The sequence below is a fragment of the Podarcis vaucheri genome (genome assembly GCF_965113315.1).
Source record: "Podarcis vaucheri genome assembly, chromosome: 9".
In the NCBI taxonomy this organism is placed as follows: domain Eukaryota; kingdom Metazoa; phylum Chordata; class Lepidosauria; order Squamata; family Lacertidae; genus Podarcis; species Podarcis vaucheri.
The window spans coordinates 81,099,273-81,117,124 of record NC_138767.1 but is presented as its reverse complement, the minus strand read 5'-3'; the positions used below and the strand labels follow the sequence as shown (position 1 = coordinate 81,117,124).

At 43.8% G+C, this 17,852-nt stretch overlaps 1 protein-coding gene across 1 annotated transcript in view; it reads left to right on the top strand.

The window, feature by feature from the left end:
- Positions 1–17,852, top strand: part of SCAPER (S-phase cyclin A associated protein in the ER) — a 216,064-nt gene that overhangs the window by 115,585 nt on the left and 82,627 nt on the right. The window contains exon 24 of the mRNA XM_082238421.1: positions 9,572–9,687. Coding sequence (XP_082094547.1) covers positions 9,572–9,687 — 116 coding nt within the window. The remainder of the gene's footprint in view (positions 1–9,571; positions 9,688–17,852) is intronic.

The window sequence follows — 17,852 nt, the reverse complement described above, 5'->3', positions numbered from 1 at the left end:
TGTAGACCAGGAATGAGGAACCTTTGGCTCTCTTGACCCTGTTGGACTTCAGCTCCCATCAGCCCCAGCCAACATGGCCTGGGGGTTAGGGATGATGGGAGTTGGAGTCCAACAGTTCTCAATCCCTGCAAAAATAGTTTAGAGTCCTTACCTCTTCCACCTGGGGCTGCTTGTTGGATTTGAGCTTTGCAAAATTTAATGCAAACTGACCTGATCTGAGCCTCCTCGACTGATTTGCAGATTGGAACTTGTTTATTCTCTGGCTTTCGCTTTTCCCAGACATATCAACCCCCTTTCTCAGTCCAAAAACAGAAATAAATATCAAAGTATGTTTAAAGGTGCAACATTTGAGGGAGAACACATTCACTCAATGCATATTTTAAGAGAAAATACATTGAAATAATATTTTATATGGAGTTCTCCAGTGAATATGTCTTTTCTTAAGAAGATGGATGCAAAAACAAGATGCTACAATTTACGGGTGCACCCATATGAAAGCAGCATGGATCAAAAGTGGAAAGTTTTCCTTTCCCACTTCCAGGGCATTTCTCATTTGGCAGAGAAACATGATGCCTTTTTAATACCATATCTTGACTTCAGCATTGCTGTAGGAGTCCTCGCTTCTTTAGCTTTAAAATGTCTTTAGTCTATATGATTAGGCAACTTCACTTGCTGTGTGTATTTTTTTAAGAACAAAGCACAACACTCCTGACCTCCTCCGAGTGCTCCCTTAGTGACCACTAAGGTTGGCTTTTTTAAAGAAAACAAGGCGTCAAACAACATTTTGGGGTTTCATTCTGTTTTTTAGATAAATTTGCCGTCCATTGCTTCACCAGTCATGATGTCAGATATTTACATTTCAGTCCAATGTTTGTCGTAACTTTCAAATACAAGGGACTGTGGGCAGACAGTGTTTATCACAGTGGAGAGACAGTCGGGAATGGTTGGCCTCAGCGGTGCAGAGTCCAGCTTGGTTATTTACTCTAGAATCTGCACATTGTCAGGACCGTAGCAAGTGGCTCATTGCTGCCATGGCTGTCCCATCTGAAGCTTTGAGGCGAAGGGGGATACACTGAAAGTTTCTTTTAAAAATATACATCTAAGAGTTGAAGCAAAATCACCATATCAGTAGATTTTGATAGTATCTGGAACTGTTAGGAGTTCCTGCAATTTCTTTAGAGATGTATTTTCTTTTTTATACCAAGTGTGAAAAGGGGTAGCATTCTTTCTGTTGGTTTTACAGATGAAATTAGCATTTTTTTAATGGATTGTGATTTTTAAACATTGTGTTTTGTTTTTATTTGTTTTTATTTATTTATTTTTGGTACACTGCAGTGAATGGTAGGAGGTTCATAAGTCCTTTAAATCAAGGCTGGGGAACCAGTGGCATTTCAGATGCTTTTGGACCTCTAGTCCTATGAGCCCAAGCAAGCATGCCCGGGGGGGGGGGAGGAATTATGGGAGTTATCATCAAACAGTTGGGGGTCCAGAAGTTTCCACCCCGATATACACATGAAAAATTAACATCTGCTAGCAACGGTTTCAAAACTGAGTACAGGATGGAGGTCAAAAAGATGCACAAGGGTGGAACTACACCTTCTCTTTGCAGTGACAGCGGGCGATGAGGTGCCTTCTGGGAGCGGCAGCATCTCCACTTGAGGGACCTCTGAGGCAAGAACACGAGGCCCATTTCTCATCTCACCCAGCATCCTGCTCTCCCAGGGACCAGCCAGGGACCTGCTGGAAACCTGCAAGCAGGATTCAAACACAAAAGCCTCTCTCTCCCTGTAGCCTCCAGCAACTGGCATTCAGAAGCATTGTGCCTTGGACTGTGGAGCCAGAGCACAGCCATCATGGCTAGTAGCCCTTGATAAGTCATCATGGATAGGTGAATTTGTCCAGTCCTCTTTTTAAACCTCCCAAGTTGGTGGCCATCACTGTCTCCTGTGGGGGTGAGTTCCATAGGTCAACTGTATGCTTCTTGAAGAAGTATTTTTATCTGTCTTTCCAACATTCAGCTTCATTGGATTTCCCAAGTTCTAAAGAGGGGGAAAAGCCTGTCTCTGCCCCCTCTCTCCATGACATGATTAATTTTATAAACTTCTATCATGTCACCTCCTACTTGCCACTTCTCTAAACTGTATAAAGCTTTCTTCATAAGGGAGTCACTTGATCTGCTTGAACATTTTGGTTGTCCTTTTCTGAACCTTTTCCAACTCTACCAAAACTACACAGTAGTCCAAATGTGGTTGCAACATAGAATTGTAAAATGGCATGATGATATTGACAGTTTTATATTCAGTTCCTTTCCTAATGATCCCTAGCATCTGGAGGGCCACCAATATTCATTCACACTGCTTTGGGGACATCACTTTTTCCTGAGTTTTTTTGCACAAATATTTCGTGGGTTCGTGTTGTCGCTTCTTATTTCCTCTCCTTCCACGTTTATTGGGAGGAAGAATCTTCCTCTTCTGCAACAGTTCAGGGCAGGTGCACCATCTCCACGGGGCAGCACCCCCCATGTCCAAAAGGATGGGGCCAGGAGGCCTGAAGGGATGCCGCCCCAGACTTTGCAGCGTCAGCCTGACAGGCACATGTCACGCATGCAACGCGCAATGCATGGGGTGTCACTTACACTGCATGCATGACATCACCCCCCCCAAAAAAAAATGTTGGGTGCAACTCAGTGCCTATGTTCGGGGGGCGGGAATGTGGCCTTACTTGTGTCAACCAGTAGCTTCCATTGTACAGCCCCCACACCCCACATTAGAAGACCCAGCAAACTGACCCAGCATGCATTTTGTAGCATCATAGATCTTGCCTAATCTGAGCACCAATTTGGTTTTTATTTATGGGGAGGTTGAAACTCTTTTTCTCCAGGAAGCTTTGTTGTTAAACTGTATTGGTGCATAAATGTCCTGCTGTTTGTTTTTTTCCTTTAAACACACACACACACACACACACACACACAGAGAGAGAGAGAGAGGGGGGGGTACAGATGCCTCAACCTGGCCACTAGAGGGAGCAGTGCTGGCAGGAATACGGTGCTGTCTTTGACTGGGCTTGAAATCACAACAGCTGAAAATGGGGGTCTTCTAGTGTATGCTCAGTATTCAGTGTAACGTATGAATAAAAAGTAAACTTTTTAATCTATTCCTAGGCACACTTCTACTGAAAAAACAAGTTCCAGCTACTTCAGTGAAGATTAATCCCTTACGTATCTATTCACAAGTAAAGCCCACGTTATTAAGCAGGCTTGCATTTGAAAAATAGGCAAACAGTACAGGAGACAAACAGGGACGCGGGTGGCGCTGTGAGTTAAACCACAGAGCCTAGGACTTGCCAATCAGAAGGTCGGCGGTTCGAATCCCCGCGACGGGGTGAGCTCCTGTTGCTCGGTCCCTGCTCCTGCCAACCTAGCAGTTCGAAAGCACGTCAAAGTGCAAGTAGATAAATAGGTACCGCTCCGGTGGGAAGGTAAATGGCGTTTCCGTGCACTGCTCTGGTTCGCCAGAAGCGGCTTAGTCCTGCTGGTCACATGACCCGGAAGCTGTACGCCGGCTCCCTCGGCCAGGAAAGCGAGATGAGCGCCGCAACCCCAGAGTCAGCCACGACTGGACTTAGCGGTCAGGGGTCCCTTTACCTTTACCTTACAGGAGACAAACATCCTCAAAGGCTTCTAAGCTCAAATTCCTCTCATTGCACTATTTTTTCCATTCTTGTGATGACCAGCTGGAAGAGAGAGGTTTTTAGGGAGAACAGCTGGAGAGGCCTTAGTGTCCCATCTCTTTCACTGATGAAATGGCTCCTGTGTCATTTGTAGTACAGTGGTACCTCGGGTTAAGTACTTAATTCGTTCTGGAGGTCCGTTCTTAACCTGAAACTGTTCTTAACCTGAAGCACCACTTTAGCTAATGGGGCCTCCTTCTGCTGTCGCGCCGCCGGAGCATGATTTCTGTTCTCATCCTGAAGCAAAGTTCTTAACCTGAAGCACTATTTCTGGGTTAGCGGAGTCTGTAACCTGAAGCGTATGTAACCCGAGGTACCACTGTAATTCATGTTAAGAAATCAGTAATTAATATTGATAATTGGGTTTGTTTGCTTCCCCTCTTTCCTCCCCTCCCCTCCCCCTCCCCCTCCCTTTCCCCTTTCATGTCAGGTATTTTTAGAATGTAAGCCTGATTTTTTTTTGGGGGGGGTTGCTTCTTTCATTGCTTCTAAGCCACTTTGAGAGCCTTTCTTGCTAAAGGGGAAGGTATAAATGCTTTGAATGAATAAAAAATAACACTCTGGAGAGTGGGCAGTAGGAATGAATTGCAAATTCTGCCAAGATTCAAATAATTTCAGCAAAAAAGTTTGCCAATTGACCTTTCTCTATTTTTTTAAAAAAATAAGCATCTCTGAATATACACCAGTTTACGTCATTTGTTTTTTGCAGAGAATTTAAGTTTTTTCTTGGCACAGAACCTGAATAATTTGTCTGGTGTGCCTGTGGGGATGGGGATGCTGCTAGTCTCGGACCCCTGCCAAGAATAATCCCAGAGCCTTCACACCATAGGAATATATATAGAGTTGCAATCGAAATTATTCAGCCCCCATTGCATAGCAGTCAACGTTTCCCTTTTTTAAAGGGAAATTCCCTTATTCCAAATAGGATTCCTCGCAAGAAAAGGGGAAAGTTGACAGCTATGCCCCATTGCAAATCAGGTTTATTATCAAAATTTACTGACTTTCAACTGTTTGAAATGAGCAAATCAAAAGCAATTGAAATAGCTCAACACAACTGATACTTCAGGTGGTTCCCCCAAATTCAGCTGAAATTGCAACTTCTAGTGGCTTCTCGTGTCTCACTATTATTCAACCCCTTCATGGCAAGCATCTTTAGTACTTAGTAGAGCAGCCTTATGCTGCTATGACCTGCTGCAAACGAGAGGCATAGCCAGACAACAGCTTCTGGCAGCGTTCCTGAGGAATCTGAGCCCCTTCCTCCTGAGCAATGGCCTCCACTTCAGTAATATTATTTGTGTGCTGCAACCACCTTCTTCAAATCCTAGCAGTTCGAAAACACATCAAAGTGCAAGTAGATAAAGAGGTACCGCTCCGGCAGGAAGGTAAAGGGCGTTTCCGTGCGCTGCTCTGGTTCTCCAGAAGCGGCTTAGTCCTGCTGGCCACATGACCCGGAAGCTGTATGCCAGCTCCCTTGGCCAGTAAAGCGAGATGAGCGCCGCAACCCCAGAGTCGGCCACGACTGGACTTATCCGTCAGGGGTCCCTTTACCTTTACTATTCAGTCATTTCTTTTAGGCTCTTAATAAGACCCAAGTAGTTAATAAAAGTTATTTTGGGCCATTTTATGCATTTATTTTCATGGTGTGACCTTTAATATCATGGCCTATGCCAAGACACTTTTCCCCCCTTTTTTCTTTTTTACCTTTTCAGTGAAAACGAGGTCCTCACAAACCGACTCAGATGTAGAAACAGGCTTAAGGTGCAGCTTGGAATATGCATCCCTATAACCTTTAGTGTCGTAGTTGGCCAATGGCATTTACCAAGAAGGGCAACTTTTAAAACAATTAAACTGTGGGCACACGCACCACCCCAGGCGCCCGATCAGCTTGCTCTGCGGCTGATGGTAAAACAATATAGTAAAAATTAGGGTTGTGACATTTAATAGATTTGCAGTATTCATCAATTAGAGTAACAATTTAAAACTTTTTGATTGAATTGTTGAATATTGCAGAGTATACGCAGACTTTCTGGAAGTATCTTGTTGGAAGCTGACAGGATGACCAGGAACAAAATGTTGCTCATTAGTAACTTGGTTACTTAGAGGTTTATTATTTACAGTAGACTCACAAGTTACTACAGTGGTACCTCGGGTGACAGACGCTTCAGGTTACAGACTCCACTAACCAAGAAATAGTACCTCGGGTTAAGAACTTAGCTTCAGGATGAGAACAGAAATCGTGCTCCGGCGGCACGGCAGCAGCAGGAGGCCCCATTAGCTAAAGTGGTGCTTCAGGTTAAGAACAGTTTCAGGTTAAGAACGGACCTCTGGAACGAATTAAGTACTTAACCCAAGGTACCACTGTATATGCAAGATACAGACATGGATCTTAACTTTCTCTCACACTGAACTCAACTTCAGCTGACTCCAAGCCTCTCCTACACACACCAACAGACCAACCAGAGAAGTCATGAGTCATTATGCCTATATGGGTGACCTCGACCAAGAGCAAAATTGTATCCAAGGTTCCCATATCACCAGGCAGAAAAACTCCTCTGCTCAGACTTCCTGGCCTTCCGCCAACTCACTAATTGCTTCTGTGAGAAAGCTGGATCAAAGCACGTAGGCAAAATCCCAACATGAATAAACAGGCATTCTAATTAATCTGTTAACATATTATTATTATTATTATTATTATTATTATTATTAGGCTATTTTCAGTACGTTTGTCCAAAGGCTAACCCGGCAAGTAGGCTCTTAGAAGAGGTCTTCCGTCCTGTAGGAGAGATGAGGGAGATGAGGGAGATGCCTCATTTAAGAGGATGATTGTTAGAAGATACATGTGCATCTTCTAAAACAAAATAAAGGTGTTGTTTTTTTGCTTGCAAGTACTTAATTTCAATCTGCCTACATATTTAATAGATAGGTCAACATCCTATGATTATAAAAGTTTAAAGCCTGGTGGTGGTGGTGGTTGTGATGATAATAAAGCAGTTAAAACCATTTATGAGCTTTAACAGATTGGTAAAGGCACCTGACGTTTGTAATTTGGCTGCAGAAGAGTCTGTGGGACATTTTGAAAGGAAACATAAGGATTTTTAAAATAACGAAGTAGTTAGCCAGCTGATTTTCAGCTTTTCCAATCCTACAGATTCCAGACCCAGACACCCACCTCTGCCTTGTAAATGAATGCGCAGAGCCTATTCCCCATCTGCTGCCTTTGCCTACAGCCAAGGAAGCGCTTCTCCCCACCCCCACCTGGGCCTTGATCACAAAGGACGTAATTATTGTCTGCGGGAGAGTCAAGTACAAAGACAGTTCATCCAGCCTGACCGCCACTGCTCTATGGGCCACCAAAGATTAACAGCTGCTTCTCCTTTGATTAGGTTAGGTAATAACAGTTACTTTAGTTAATAATTGGATGGGTTCCCAGTCTGTGTAATTCAGGTTTAGGCTGTCATTTTTTGCTGGCATGTAGCTGAGCTGTAGTATTGGAAGGGAGCCTGTAATCCTATCAGCTGCCACTAAAGTCATAGCAAATTCAGATCCATTAATGTGTTGTGTCAGGTAGAGAAATAAAGAAGCCACGCGGTCAAGGTGCAGGCTTTCTTCTGTGTCTAATCAAATCTGAACCAAATAGTTTTTTAAAGGGTGTTTTAAATACAGTATACATATATGAATACAAAGAGCTTTGTCTGTTTGGGCATGCTATTTTCTTTCCTTCCATATATATATTTCCTATCTGCAAAAGCACTCATAGCATTTCACAGTTTAAAATAACAGGTAGTAATTAAATTTAAAAAAAATATGAAAGAGGACAAGTAGGGAAAAGGAAAATAAGCAAATTCAGATATTACAGCCTCAGTTCTGGGGGAGGAAGAGCCACGTGGCCTTTGGTCAGACTAATCATGGGGATGCACATTGATGGGGCCAGATCTGAGAGGGGATGAACAAAATGGCAATTAGAATAATAATATAATTGTAGTTGGAAGGGACCCCAAGGGTCATCTAGTCCAACCCCCTGAAATGAAGGAATCTCAGCTAAAGCACCCATGACAGATGCCCATCCAGTCTCTGCTTAAAAACGTACAAGGAAGTAGAGTCCCACGTCTAATAGCTCTTACTGACGGAAAGTTCTTCCTGATGTTTTGTTGGAATCTCCTTTCTGGTAACTTGAAGCCATTGTTTCAAGTCCTAGCCTCCAGAGCAGGAAGAAACAATGAGACCCCCTTGAATCCAGAGATTTGGATATACGCCCCAAGTTTAGATTTGTGACACATGGCCATTTCTGCCTGTGGTCACACCTTGGACAGTGGCGAACTCAAAGGTGTTTTCATTGCAGGGTGAAGTCTTTCTCCCCCCAGCTCTGCTCCTGACAGAGACTCCATCCCAAGTGCTTTCAGGATCAGGGCTTCTTCTGGTTTAGAAGGAAGCTGGGGTTGAAAGGTCGACTCTAAGAACTCTCTCTTGCTGTCAGGCTAGCGCTGGCACCGTGCTTTCCTGCCGAGCTTCCTCTTGCTTGCCTTGTCAGTCTTTCAGATAGTTCTCCTTCTATGCCAGTAATCCTGTCTTAGGCTCCAGGGCTCTAGTCTTTTCCCCTGGCTAAACAGCTCTCCTCATCTTGCTTGCAAGCCTATGTCTCCATGAATACCAATTTCTGTTGGTATTCAGCTGCTGGATGTTCCAGCTGTGGCAATAGTTGGATGCATAGGTCTTTTCCACATGGATCTCTTTTCTTTTTAGCTGGAGATGTCAGGAATTGAACTTGTGACCTTCCGCACATAAAGCATGTACTCTTCCGCTGCACTGAGGCACCTCCCCTGTGTGGTCCCTCCTCCCTTTGAGCATGTGGAACTAGCTGTGTAGTTCTCTGTGTCCTGGTCAAATTGCCCAAATGTCACCTAAGTTCATACATTCTGTGCGCAGACTTGGCATAGCCAAAAGCAAACAATCCCTAAAGCGAGGAGCATGACTCAGCGTGGGGTGGGGGGGGGCAGTAATAAGGGCCTTTTGCTTTGCATGGCTTGGTTCGAGTGTTTGCTCATTCACAGTAGAATTGACTATAGGTAGTTCCCACTAGTGGTTGCCAAGGTTTCTCCAAAATATAGTCAAAGCGAGAGGTGTTTCTTTTTCTTTCCCCCGGTTATCTGGCTAAGACCCAAAGAACTGTGTGACTGGTTCTGCACACCAAAAGAATTGGTTTACCTGGCTCAAATAGCTGCCTCCTATGTCTTTTGGCAAACTTCTTTTGAAATTGAAAGGACTTCAGTGGCATGGAGGATCCAGTACCTGGAAGTCAAAGAACCCCACTAGCTCAGTGGAAAGCTTGGTGCTTGGCTGAACCCTTTGCAGCCAACATTTTAATCAGGCACACACGCATCATGACCAGGCATTGAAGAAGCACGCTCTCACGGAAGGCAGTGATGGCCACCAAGCAAGAAAGAGGATCAGACAGATTCACGGAGGAGGAGGAGAGGGATGTTGATCACTCCTGGAAAGGAGGGCGGTGCTTCTGCCTCCACAGAGAGAGGCAGCAGGGCTTCTGGGAACCCCAGGAGGGAGAGGGCTGCTCCTGTGCTTGTGGGTTTTCCACGGGGGCATCTGGGTGGTCCCAGTGGGAACAGGATGCTGGTCTAGATAGGCCTCTTCTGGCCTGATCCAGCAGCTAGCTCTTCTTACCTCCTGGATGTCATGCCTAGTTTCTCAAAGGTTTGCTGCATTTGAATGTGTGCAGGTGTTCTATATAGCACTGAATAGTAAACTTGTGCAGTCAGACAAAACATTGCCTGATAAATCAGTAAAATACATGGACTAATTACTCTTACCTTTTATGTTTTCAACGCAGAATACAGCAGATCAGGTTGCATTTCACGTGGCAGGGGGATTTACAGCCCTGGAACAAGTCCTTCAAGTTGTGACAACTTCGGCCAATGTGAATGCAGTTTCACGAATCCCTCTGAAGTGAGTAAGATATTTTTTCATAGAATCATAGAGTTGGAATAGACCACAGGGGCCATCGAGTCCAACCCCCTGCCAAGCAGGGGGGTTCCTTTGCCTTTTTTCGCGGCCAGTAAATTAATGGCATCATTGGTGGCTAGAACTATTTTTCTGGCTCTTGTTCTATCTGGCCTTCCTGTTTATTGATTTGTAAATGATAGTTGGTTTGCAGAGGGTTTTATACGGCTGAGTCCTGCTTTTGAAATCCTTTGTGCAAGGCAGGGCCTGACGCCAGAGCAAGTTTTTAAGCTATGTATTTATTTAAAATGTTTATATGTCACCTTTTGAGACTCTTTCAATGCAGCTTACAATGAAAACACAGAAATACAATGAAACTGCTGATAGATAAAATACTAGATGAGACTAGATGATAACCTAGGCAACCCTTCTAAAATTACTAAAATATTAAAATTATTTTAGATGGCTTTGAGTATATTTTCACACGCTTGGACTTGCAGTTGTTGCGTATTTGTACAGAGAAAGTTATCTTGTCAGTCAAGAGCATAGGAAGATGCTGTCCCAAATCTATGGTAGGTGCCAGCTTGCCATAGGTTCCATTTTGTGCCCACATGGAGCCACTTGGCAGCTGAAGTGACTTCCTCAGCACCGGTTGAAAAACCGGTGTTCTGCCAGTGCATCATGTGTTCCCCCTCCCCTGGAACTGAGAAGCCATCATGCCCAGGCTTTTGACTTTGATTATTTATGTTGGTGGGATCTGTTGCAAAAGCTTTGTGCTACTTGTGATCTGTAATTTTGAAATGATTCTCTTTGAAACTAGAGGACTCATTGAAATAATTTTGTGTTGGGCAATGGTTTTGAAACCCTACAGGTTTTGAATACCTTTGCAAATTATTTTTGGTTACCTCCAGTCTACCAGATTGTTGTGTATATTCAAGTCTCATTTCACCCCGCTGCACTCCCCAGCCATACCCCATTTTAGTGCTACCTCATCCTCCTGCCCCTTCCATTGAAGAAGGAAGAAAAGAGGGAGGACACATGCAAACTTTGCAGGCAAGTTTTCCTCCAATTTCTACTGATGGGGGAAACTGGCATGTAGGCTGAGGGTATGTAGGAAATGAGCAGCAAAAAGGGGAGGGCGGGCACATGAGAGAAACGTGGAACTTAAAGAAGGAAGTTCCTAATGAATGCTGAACTGCTTTCCAAGTTGTGTGAATAGAGCCTTTTGTAAGAGTTGCTGGATTTCTATGGTACCTTTGGCAGTGATTCCAATTGTAGGTTCAGGACAGGCATACAGTTAATCATAGAAAAACCTTGGCAAATACTAATTTCAGGGCTTCAACAGAACTAATCACAAAAGGAAGGATCCTATGTAATTCCAGTAGAAGCCTACATGGTATCCAGACAAGTGCAGAACGCTATATATCTCACAGTCATTGCAGTTACTGATTTTAGGGTCACTATGACATGTTTATTGTATATGATGATCCTCTAGATTTCAGCAGTCATGAGACACCAGAGGTCATTTCAGAAGTACCTGAAAATTCAAATAGTTTGTAAAGGTACAGGCAGCAATTTCCTACCTATCTTTTCCCTGCCATTGCAACAGAGCAGTGCTCTGGGTGTGTGTTGTGTTTGTGTCAGGAAGAGAAAACAGCCTAATACTTAAGGAGGGACAAATGGTAGCGTGAATGGAAAAACTCCTTTGTGACTAGTGCTCAGCTTGCACACAAACTGAAACTAAACTATGACTCAATGAGCATATGTTAGTGTGGGGGTACCCAGAGCAAAAATTGTGGTGGCTGCACTCCCTGCTCCCTCCTCCAGCTGTGCTGCCTGGAGCTAAGCCATGGTTTGGCTTAGACTTATTTACAAAACCCAGGCTTGTCGTTTGTCTTGCAAGCTGTAACTGAGGTTGGTTGCTCATCTTCTGGTTGCAGTTTGTTTTGGGGAGACAAAACATGAGCCCAAGTTGACACGTAACACTAAACCAAACCATGACAGAGCTCCAGATAATGCCGTGGAGCTGGGGCTGGAGTAGGAGGGAAGCAGCATAGTGTCCACAAGCGCGCACGCTCTCGCTCTCTCAGCCATAGTTTGTCTTAGCACTGCAGGTGAACCAGGCCAGTCTCTTCCACATTCTCTGCTGTAGCTTTGTAGATGGACTGTTCTACAGAGGAGCTTCCATTAGACAACTTTCTAAAAACCATCAGAGGCATTTCCAATATGCTTACCAAGAGCAATAGGCAAATGCCAAACATCTTGTCCACGTTGTTATATAACTGAGGGTAAGCTCTTGTCTGCCAAGTATTAACACAGAACTGGCAGATTTATAAACCCCTTCAAAGCAAACAGCTTAGAATAAAAACTTTAGATGAGGCCCTTCAGAGAAACTTTTCAGTCATAAATTACATTGACGTTCCAAGAAAATATGATAGAGATGATATGCTTATGCAGTTTACGCAATGATTTAAAAACACCAGTTTAGAGATACTGTGACGTGCCATGGAGAAAGAAGTGTCGGGTTATAGGAGGGCAGCGTTTGGGTGCTGAGGAACCCTTCGGAGGTAATGGAAGCCTGCCACAAATTGTTCCGTAAGCATCATGGGACGCCGCGGGGTTCTCATGCTGCTGGTGGTAACACGTGAACCCCCAGCGCCCCTGGGGTGGAGCGGAAGAAAGGAAAGAACCAAGACAGAGCGAGAGCTCCGGACAACTTGCCGGCGTGGCTTAGGACCAGGGAGGCTGGGAGGTGTTAACAGGCAGAGGAACTTGGCCTAGTGTGGGATTGTATGGCAGAGGTCCGACGCTTCCCAAATCTATCCCATTGAAAGGTATTCCTCCCACCTCAGCCTGGTGCCGCTCCTTGTGAAATTATTGCTTCTAAGCAGCTCTTACATCTGAAGGTGTCTTTATACTGCTAACCCTGCCAGGCCTGCGGACAGTGGTGGCTGGAGGGCCAAGAGGAAGGAAAGAAGGCAGGTGGATTTCTCAAGCGAAATCTGCTCTGTAGGGAGGAAAGTGAAGCAAACTTTCCGCCTGGGCAACACTTCTGCAGTGCTAGAAAAATAGCCTTCAGGGCCAACTCTCTTTTGGGGAAGGTTGTCAGCAAAACAACTCTGTGTTTCTCAGCAGTGTCTGTCCCCTTGGCTGTATCCCATACAATCTTTCCTGATATTAGTTGTTTCTTTTGGTTTCAGTCAGGTTTCTTTGCTGTTGTTACACATTATCCTTTTAAAAAAGAGAAAATAAAAGGCCCCAGTGGTATTTTAATAGCATACCTGTTTATGTCTCCCTTGGGGTGGATGTGAGGAGATTATATGCACTGTTATCCTCATCTCTTTCCCCAAAATCCTGGCAGCATGGGGCAGCTCAGAACCTTAATCCAATGTCTACAAGATAAAGCTTTATTTTAGCAAAGGTTTAACGGTATGCCTTTTGTTTTGGATTTGCTGGTATTATTAGATCAGCAGGATAGACAGTGCTATGAAAAAGTTGCATTTGTGCATGAAAGATGAGGATTGGTTCCCTTACTGCCCTCTAATAAAACATTCAATCTTACAAAATAGAGGATACATTTAATATTATGAGCCATAGAGATGAACAGTTTTATTAGAGGCATGTGCAGAAAGTCAACAAGAGCTGCATATCAAAACCTACAAATGAATGTAAGAAGAGGATTCACATAGCTGCTTCATAAATTGCTCAGATTTGCTACTGAGTGTGCTTGACACGTGTTTGTGTGTACCTGTATGATAAACGTTGCGATATCTGGTGCAGAATTGTGATTTGGCTAGGAGTAATATATTTAGATAGACATTTTATCCTGTGCTTCTAGTGCCTATGCACTACTCAGGGTGGCTTATAGCCATTTAATATAAGCAGAAAGACAGGTCCTTGCCCCAAGGAGTTTACAATCTAAAATTCAACAACACAGCAAATAGAAGTGGATGCAGTTTATTTACTTATTGCATTTATAGGCCACCTTTCTGCCATATAGTTCCAGGCAACATATATTTCTCTCTCTCTCTCTCTCTCTCTCTCTCTCTCTCACACACACACACACACACACACACACACAGAGAGAGAGAGAGAGAGAGAGAGAGAGAGAGAGAAGCAGCTGCAAGAAAGACTTGTGGTGCTTCCTGCTAAAAACACAAAAGTCAGGTAGTTAAGTTAACTCATACACAGATTTATAATTGATAGTGTTTGCTGTAGAAAAAATGGCTGTCACCCAGAGAGCCAGCTTCTTTACATGCTCCAAAGGGCTTCTTTCCGCCTTTGAACAGCAAGCCAATGTGCTGTATCCCCAACTGCTTTTGAAAACCCAAGTAAGAGGTTGCCATGTGTGGCTATGACTGTATGAAACAATGCTAATTGGACGTCCTAATTGGACATCCTAATTGGACACACAAACTAGTAATTATTTGGATCCTGGCCTATGTCTCTAGCTAATAAAATGACAGATTAGAGTAGTTAAGCTATGGAAATATTTCAGCTTGCTAGAGTGCTTAATCACTTCATCACCTCCAAATATTTCATTTTCATTGGAAGTTGGGAAATAGAATCAACCTTCATATAAATCATACAGATTTCTATAATCTATCTATCTCTTGTTAGGCAGTTAAATCTGAGGTTTGAGAGAGTGTATGAGTGTGCATATGCATGCAGGTGTGGGCAAACAGAAGCACTCTATTGTTTTTTATTATTGTTTTCAAGGTACAGTACTAAAGATTCAAACCTTTCCTCTGTAGCTGCATGGCTTGGAAATTCACTTTTAAGAAATGGAATACTTGCATTTATTACCTAATATAAGATTTTTGTAGGAAGGCCGGCTACAAATCCCTAAAATATTTTCACGATTTTGCATTTTGGAGCTTTTGGGTGCATTCACATGTTACAGTAAGCCATAGTTGATGGTTTACCATGAACACATGTTGCATCCACTTCCCTCCTCCCCTGGCATGAGCAGGAGTGGCAAACCATGATCACTGCCTAGCATTATATCCAAACGGAGGATAATTGCTTGATTCACTCCAAATCATGATGTGTTTCCAAGTCTTGTTCTTGACTTAGTAGTTGGAGTTGGAGCAAAACGAACAATGATCCATGGGTTTGGCCTAACACCAAGCCAAGGATCATGATTTGTTGCTCATGCTAGGGAAAGTGCAAACCTCCATGTTCACAGCAAACCATTAACTATGGTTTTCCATGATGTGCAAACTGGGCCATAGCCAGACTTAAAATTTGAAAAACCATAGTAAATTCTATGACGCTTCCAATTCTAACTTTCTCCCCCCCCCCCTTTCCTTTGACTTGAGAAAATAAGCAGATGATAAAGGTGCTGGGCTTCACACAAGTTGCTGATCCAAGGCATGTGGAAAACAGTAGCTTATCCATGTGTCTGGGCCACCACCTGTGGCAGGTAGAGGAGTTTGCACTGATGTAGCTTCAGAGCCTGGCGTTCTCTGGTTCATGGGGTCACGAAGAGTTGGACACAACTAAATGACTAAACAACAAAGCTTCAGCAATGCTACTCTGGCTTGGCAGGTAGAGAAGAACATCTTGTTCTGCCAGACATCAAGTTATAATTTCATTATAAATCTTTCTTTTAAAATATCATAGGAACGTAGGAAACTGTCACAAGCCAGGTCAGACTGTTCATTTGTCCTTCCCAGGGTTGTCTGCATTCTTTTTTACCCAGGCCTATGGCTATTAAATATTCTATGGCCTGTGAAGGGGGGGGGCGACTATTATGATGATGACTATTTTATTATTAGGCTGTCTGTCTGTATGCTTTTTACTGTGTTTTTATCATTGATGTTCTGTAATGTGTTTTTAATGTTGTACTGCACCCTGGGACATTTTGATAAAGGGTGGTATATCAGTTGAATAAATCATAATCCCAGTGGTGCAGCAGTAAAACTACTAGCATATTTGCAAGCCTATGCCGGGTCCGGTATGGTTTCAAATTAAATGGGGACCTGCATGTTGAGATTCCTGCATTGCAGGGTGTTGGGATCCCTTCCAAATCTACATTTTTATGATTCTATGAACAACATACATGGAAAGTGGAATTTTGCAAACCTTTGTGTTTAAGTGGGGGTGTGGGGGTGTCTTGTTTTAATTCATAAACCATTTCATGCTCATCTCAGGGACCTTGTACAGAAATGGTAACACTAGACAGCTGTCGTTTCCTTAATAAGATTAAAATTAAGAAATTAGTTTGCTGACTTTAATCTGCCATTTAACCCTGTAAACCACCTGGGACCTGCTCTGCTGCCAACACTTTGCATTCTGAATTTAAAAATTGTATCTCTGAACCTGAGCCGACAACATTTCTGAATATATTCTACCGTATTTTTCGCACCATAGGGCGCACCCAGTTTTTAGGGGGGGGAAATCAAGGAAAAAATATTTTCCCCCCCCCCAGCCCCAAAGAGCAGCGTACAGGCTGCACACAACCTCTCCCTGCCAGAGGGGTTGTGCGCAGCTATGGAAGAAGGCAAGGCAGCGAGTGGGATGGATCCCGCTCGCTGTTTTGGCCTCCCCTTTAGCCCCGCGCAGCCTCTCCTTGCCGGGAGATGCTGCGCAGGGCTAAAGAAGCCATAGCCCCGTGCAGCCTCTCCTTGCCGGAGAGGTTGCGCGCAGCTATGGAAGCAGGCAAGGCAGCAAGCGGGATGGATCCCGCTCGCTGTTTTGGCTTCCCCTTTAGCCCCGCGCAGCCTCTCCTTGCCGGGAGACGCTGCGCAGGGCTAAAGAAGCCATAGCCCTGAGCAGCCTCTCCCTGCCGGAGGGGTTGCGCGCGGCTATGGCACAAGCCTGCATTCGCTCTATAGGACACACACACATTTCCCCTCAATTTTCGGAGAGGAAAAACTGCGTCCAATAGAGCGAAAAATACGGTAATTATCGCTGTCTGTTTTTCTGCCTCCATGTTGTAGCATAGAATAAATGACAGAATTTGCCTTTGCCGCCTTGGTTCAAATGAACTTTGTTTTTTTCCTCTTTGGCGCTTCAGTTCCCCCACCCAACCCTTCACATAAGGATTTCTGTGGGAAACCATGAAATGGGGGGTTGTTAGTCTAGCATAACTCCCACAACATGATAAGAGTGATTTTGAAGTTCCTGAAGTTTTACCACTTGGGGAATGGATGCTTGTGTGAGTTGGCTTTAGAAATGTTGCAGTAAAACAGCCAATGTGTGGACTTTAATTCAAGATAAACAATTAAAGACATTTTCAAATAAATTTATTTTTCAAACTGTATGTGTTTTAAATTTATTTTTTGTGTTAAGCAAAAAAATAGAAGAGGTTCTTTATTAATAAATGACAAATCTTGAGTGATGGCCTTGAATGATTTTTAAGAACAAACCATTTTAGTTATCCTTTATAGACAGGATATGTTGATGTGCAGCTGACTCACCCAGATTCAAATAAACGGTTGGATAACCACACTGCCGAGTTACTATTGGAACAATGCCTTGTTTTTTGTTTCACAAATTTAATTTCTATGAAATATTTCTCTCCTGCCTTTTGAGCATGCGATTTCTAAGGTTGTGCAGAAATAAAATGCTAACATAATAGTATGTTGTAAAAAATGGAAGCTGGCTACTTTAAAAATGGTAGGCAAAAATCCACACAGAAGCGGGAATAATTAAATATCCTTAAACATCTGTGGAATTTTCGTTTAACCTAATATCCAAATGTCAAAGCTGGCTCCAGGTTTGCGCAGGCCCAGTCTGGGCAGTGTTCCCTGTCAGTGGGCCATGAAGGACTTGCTGAGTCTCTAGACACCCTTTTTATTTCCCATAATGCTCCAGAACAGTGTTGACTCCATTATGGGAAATGAAAAGAGTGGCTAGATCCAGCTGTTTGGCACTGCTTGGAGCCCCCAGATTTTGCAGGGGGGGGTTAAGGGAGGCCAAGGTCGGGTGGCTTCCGTGGGCACTTTGAGGGCAGCTGTTCTTCCAAATGGCACAGCTGCCTGGTAAATCAGCGGATTGAGTTGCAAGACATTATCTCTGGTTGACAACCAGCTTACCTCTGAAGGTGGGGGCACGTAGAATGAGACCTGCTCTGAAGTTGTCAGGAATTGGGCAGGTCTGGCAGAAGAAAGGCAACTGGGCAAAAGGAAGGACACAACCTTTCCTATAGGAATCTTGACAAATAA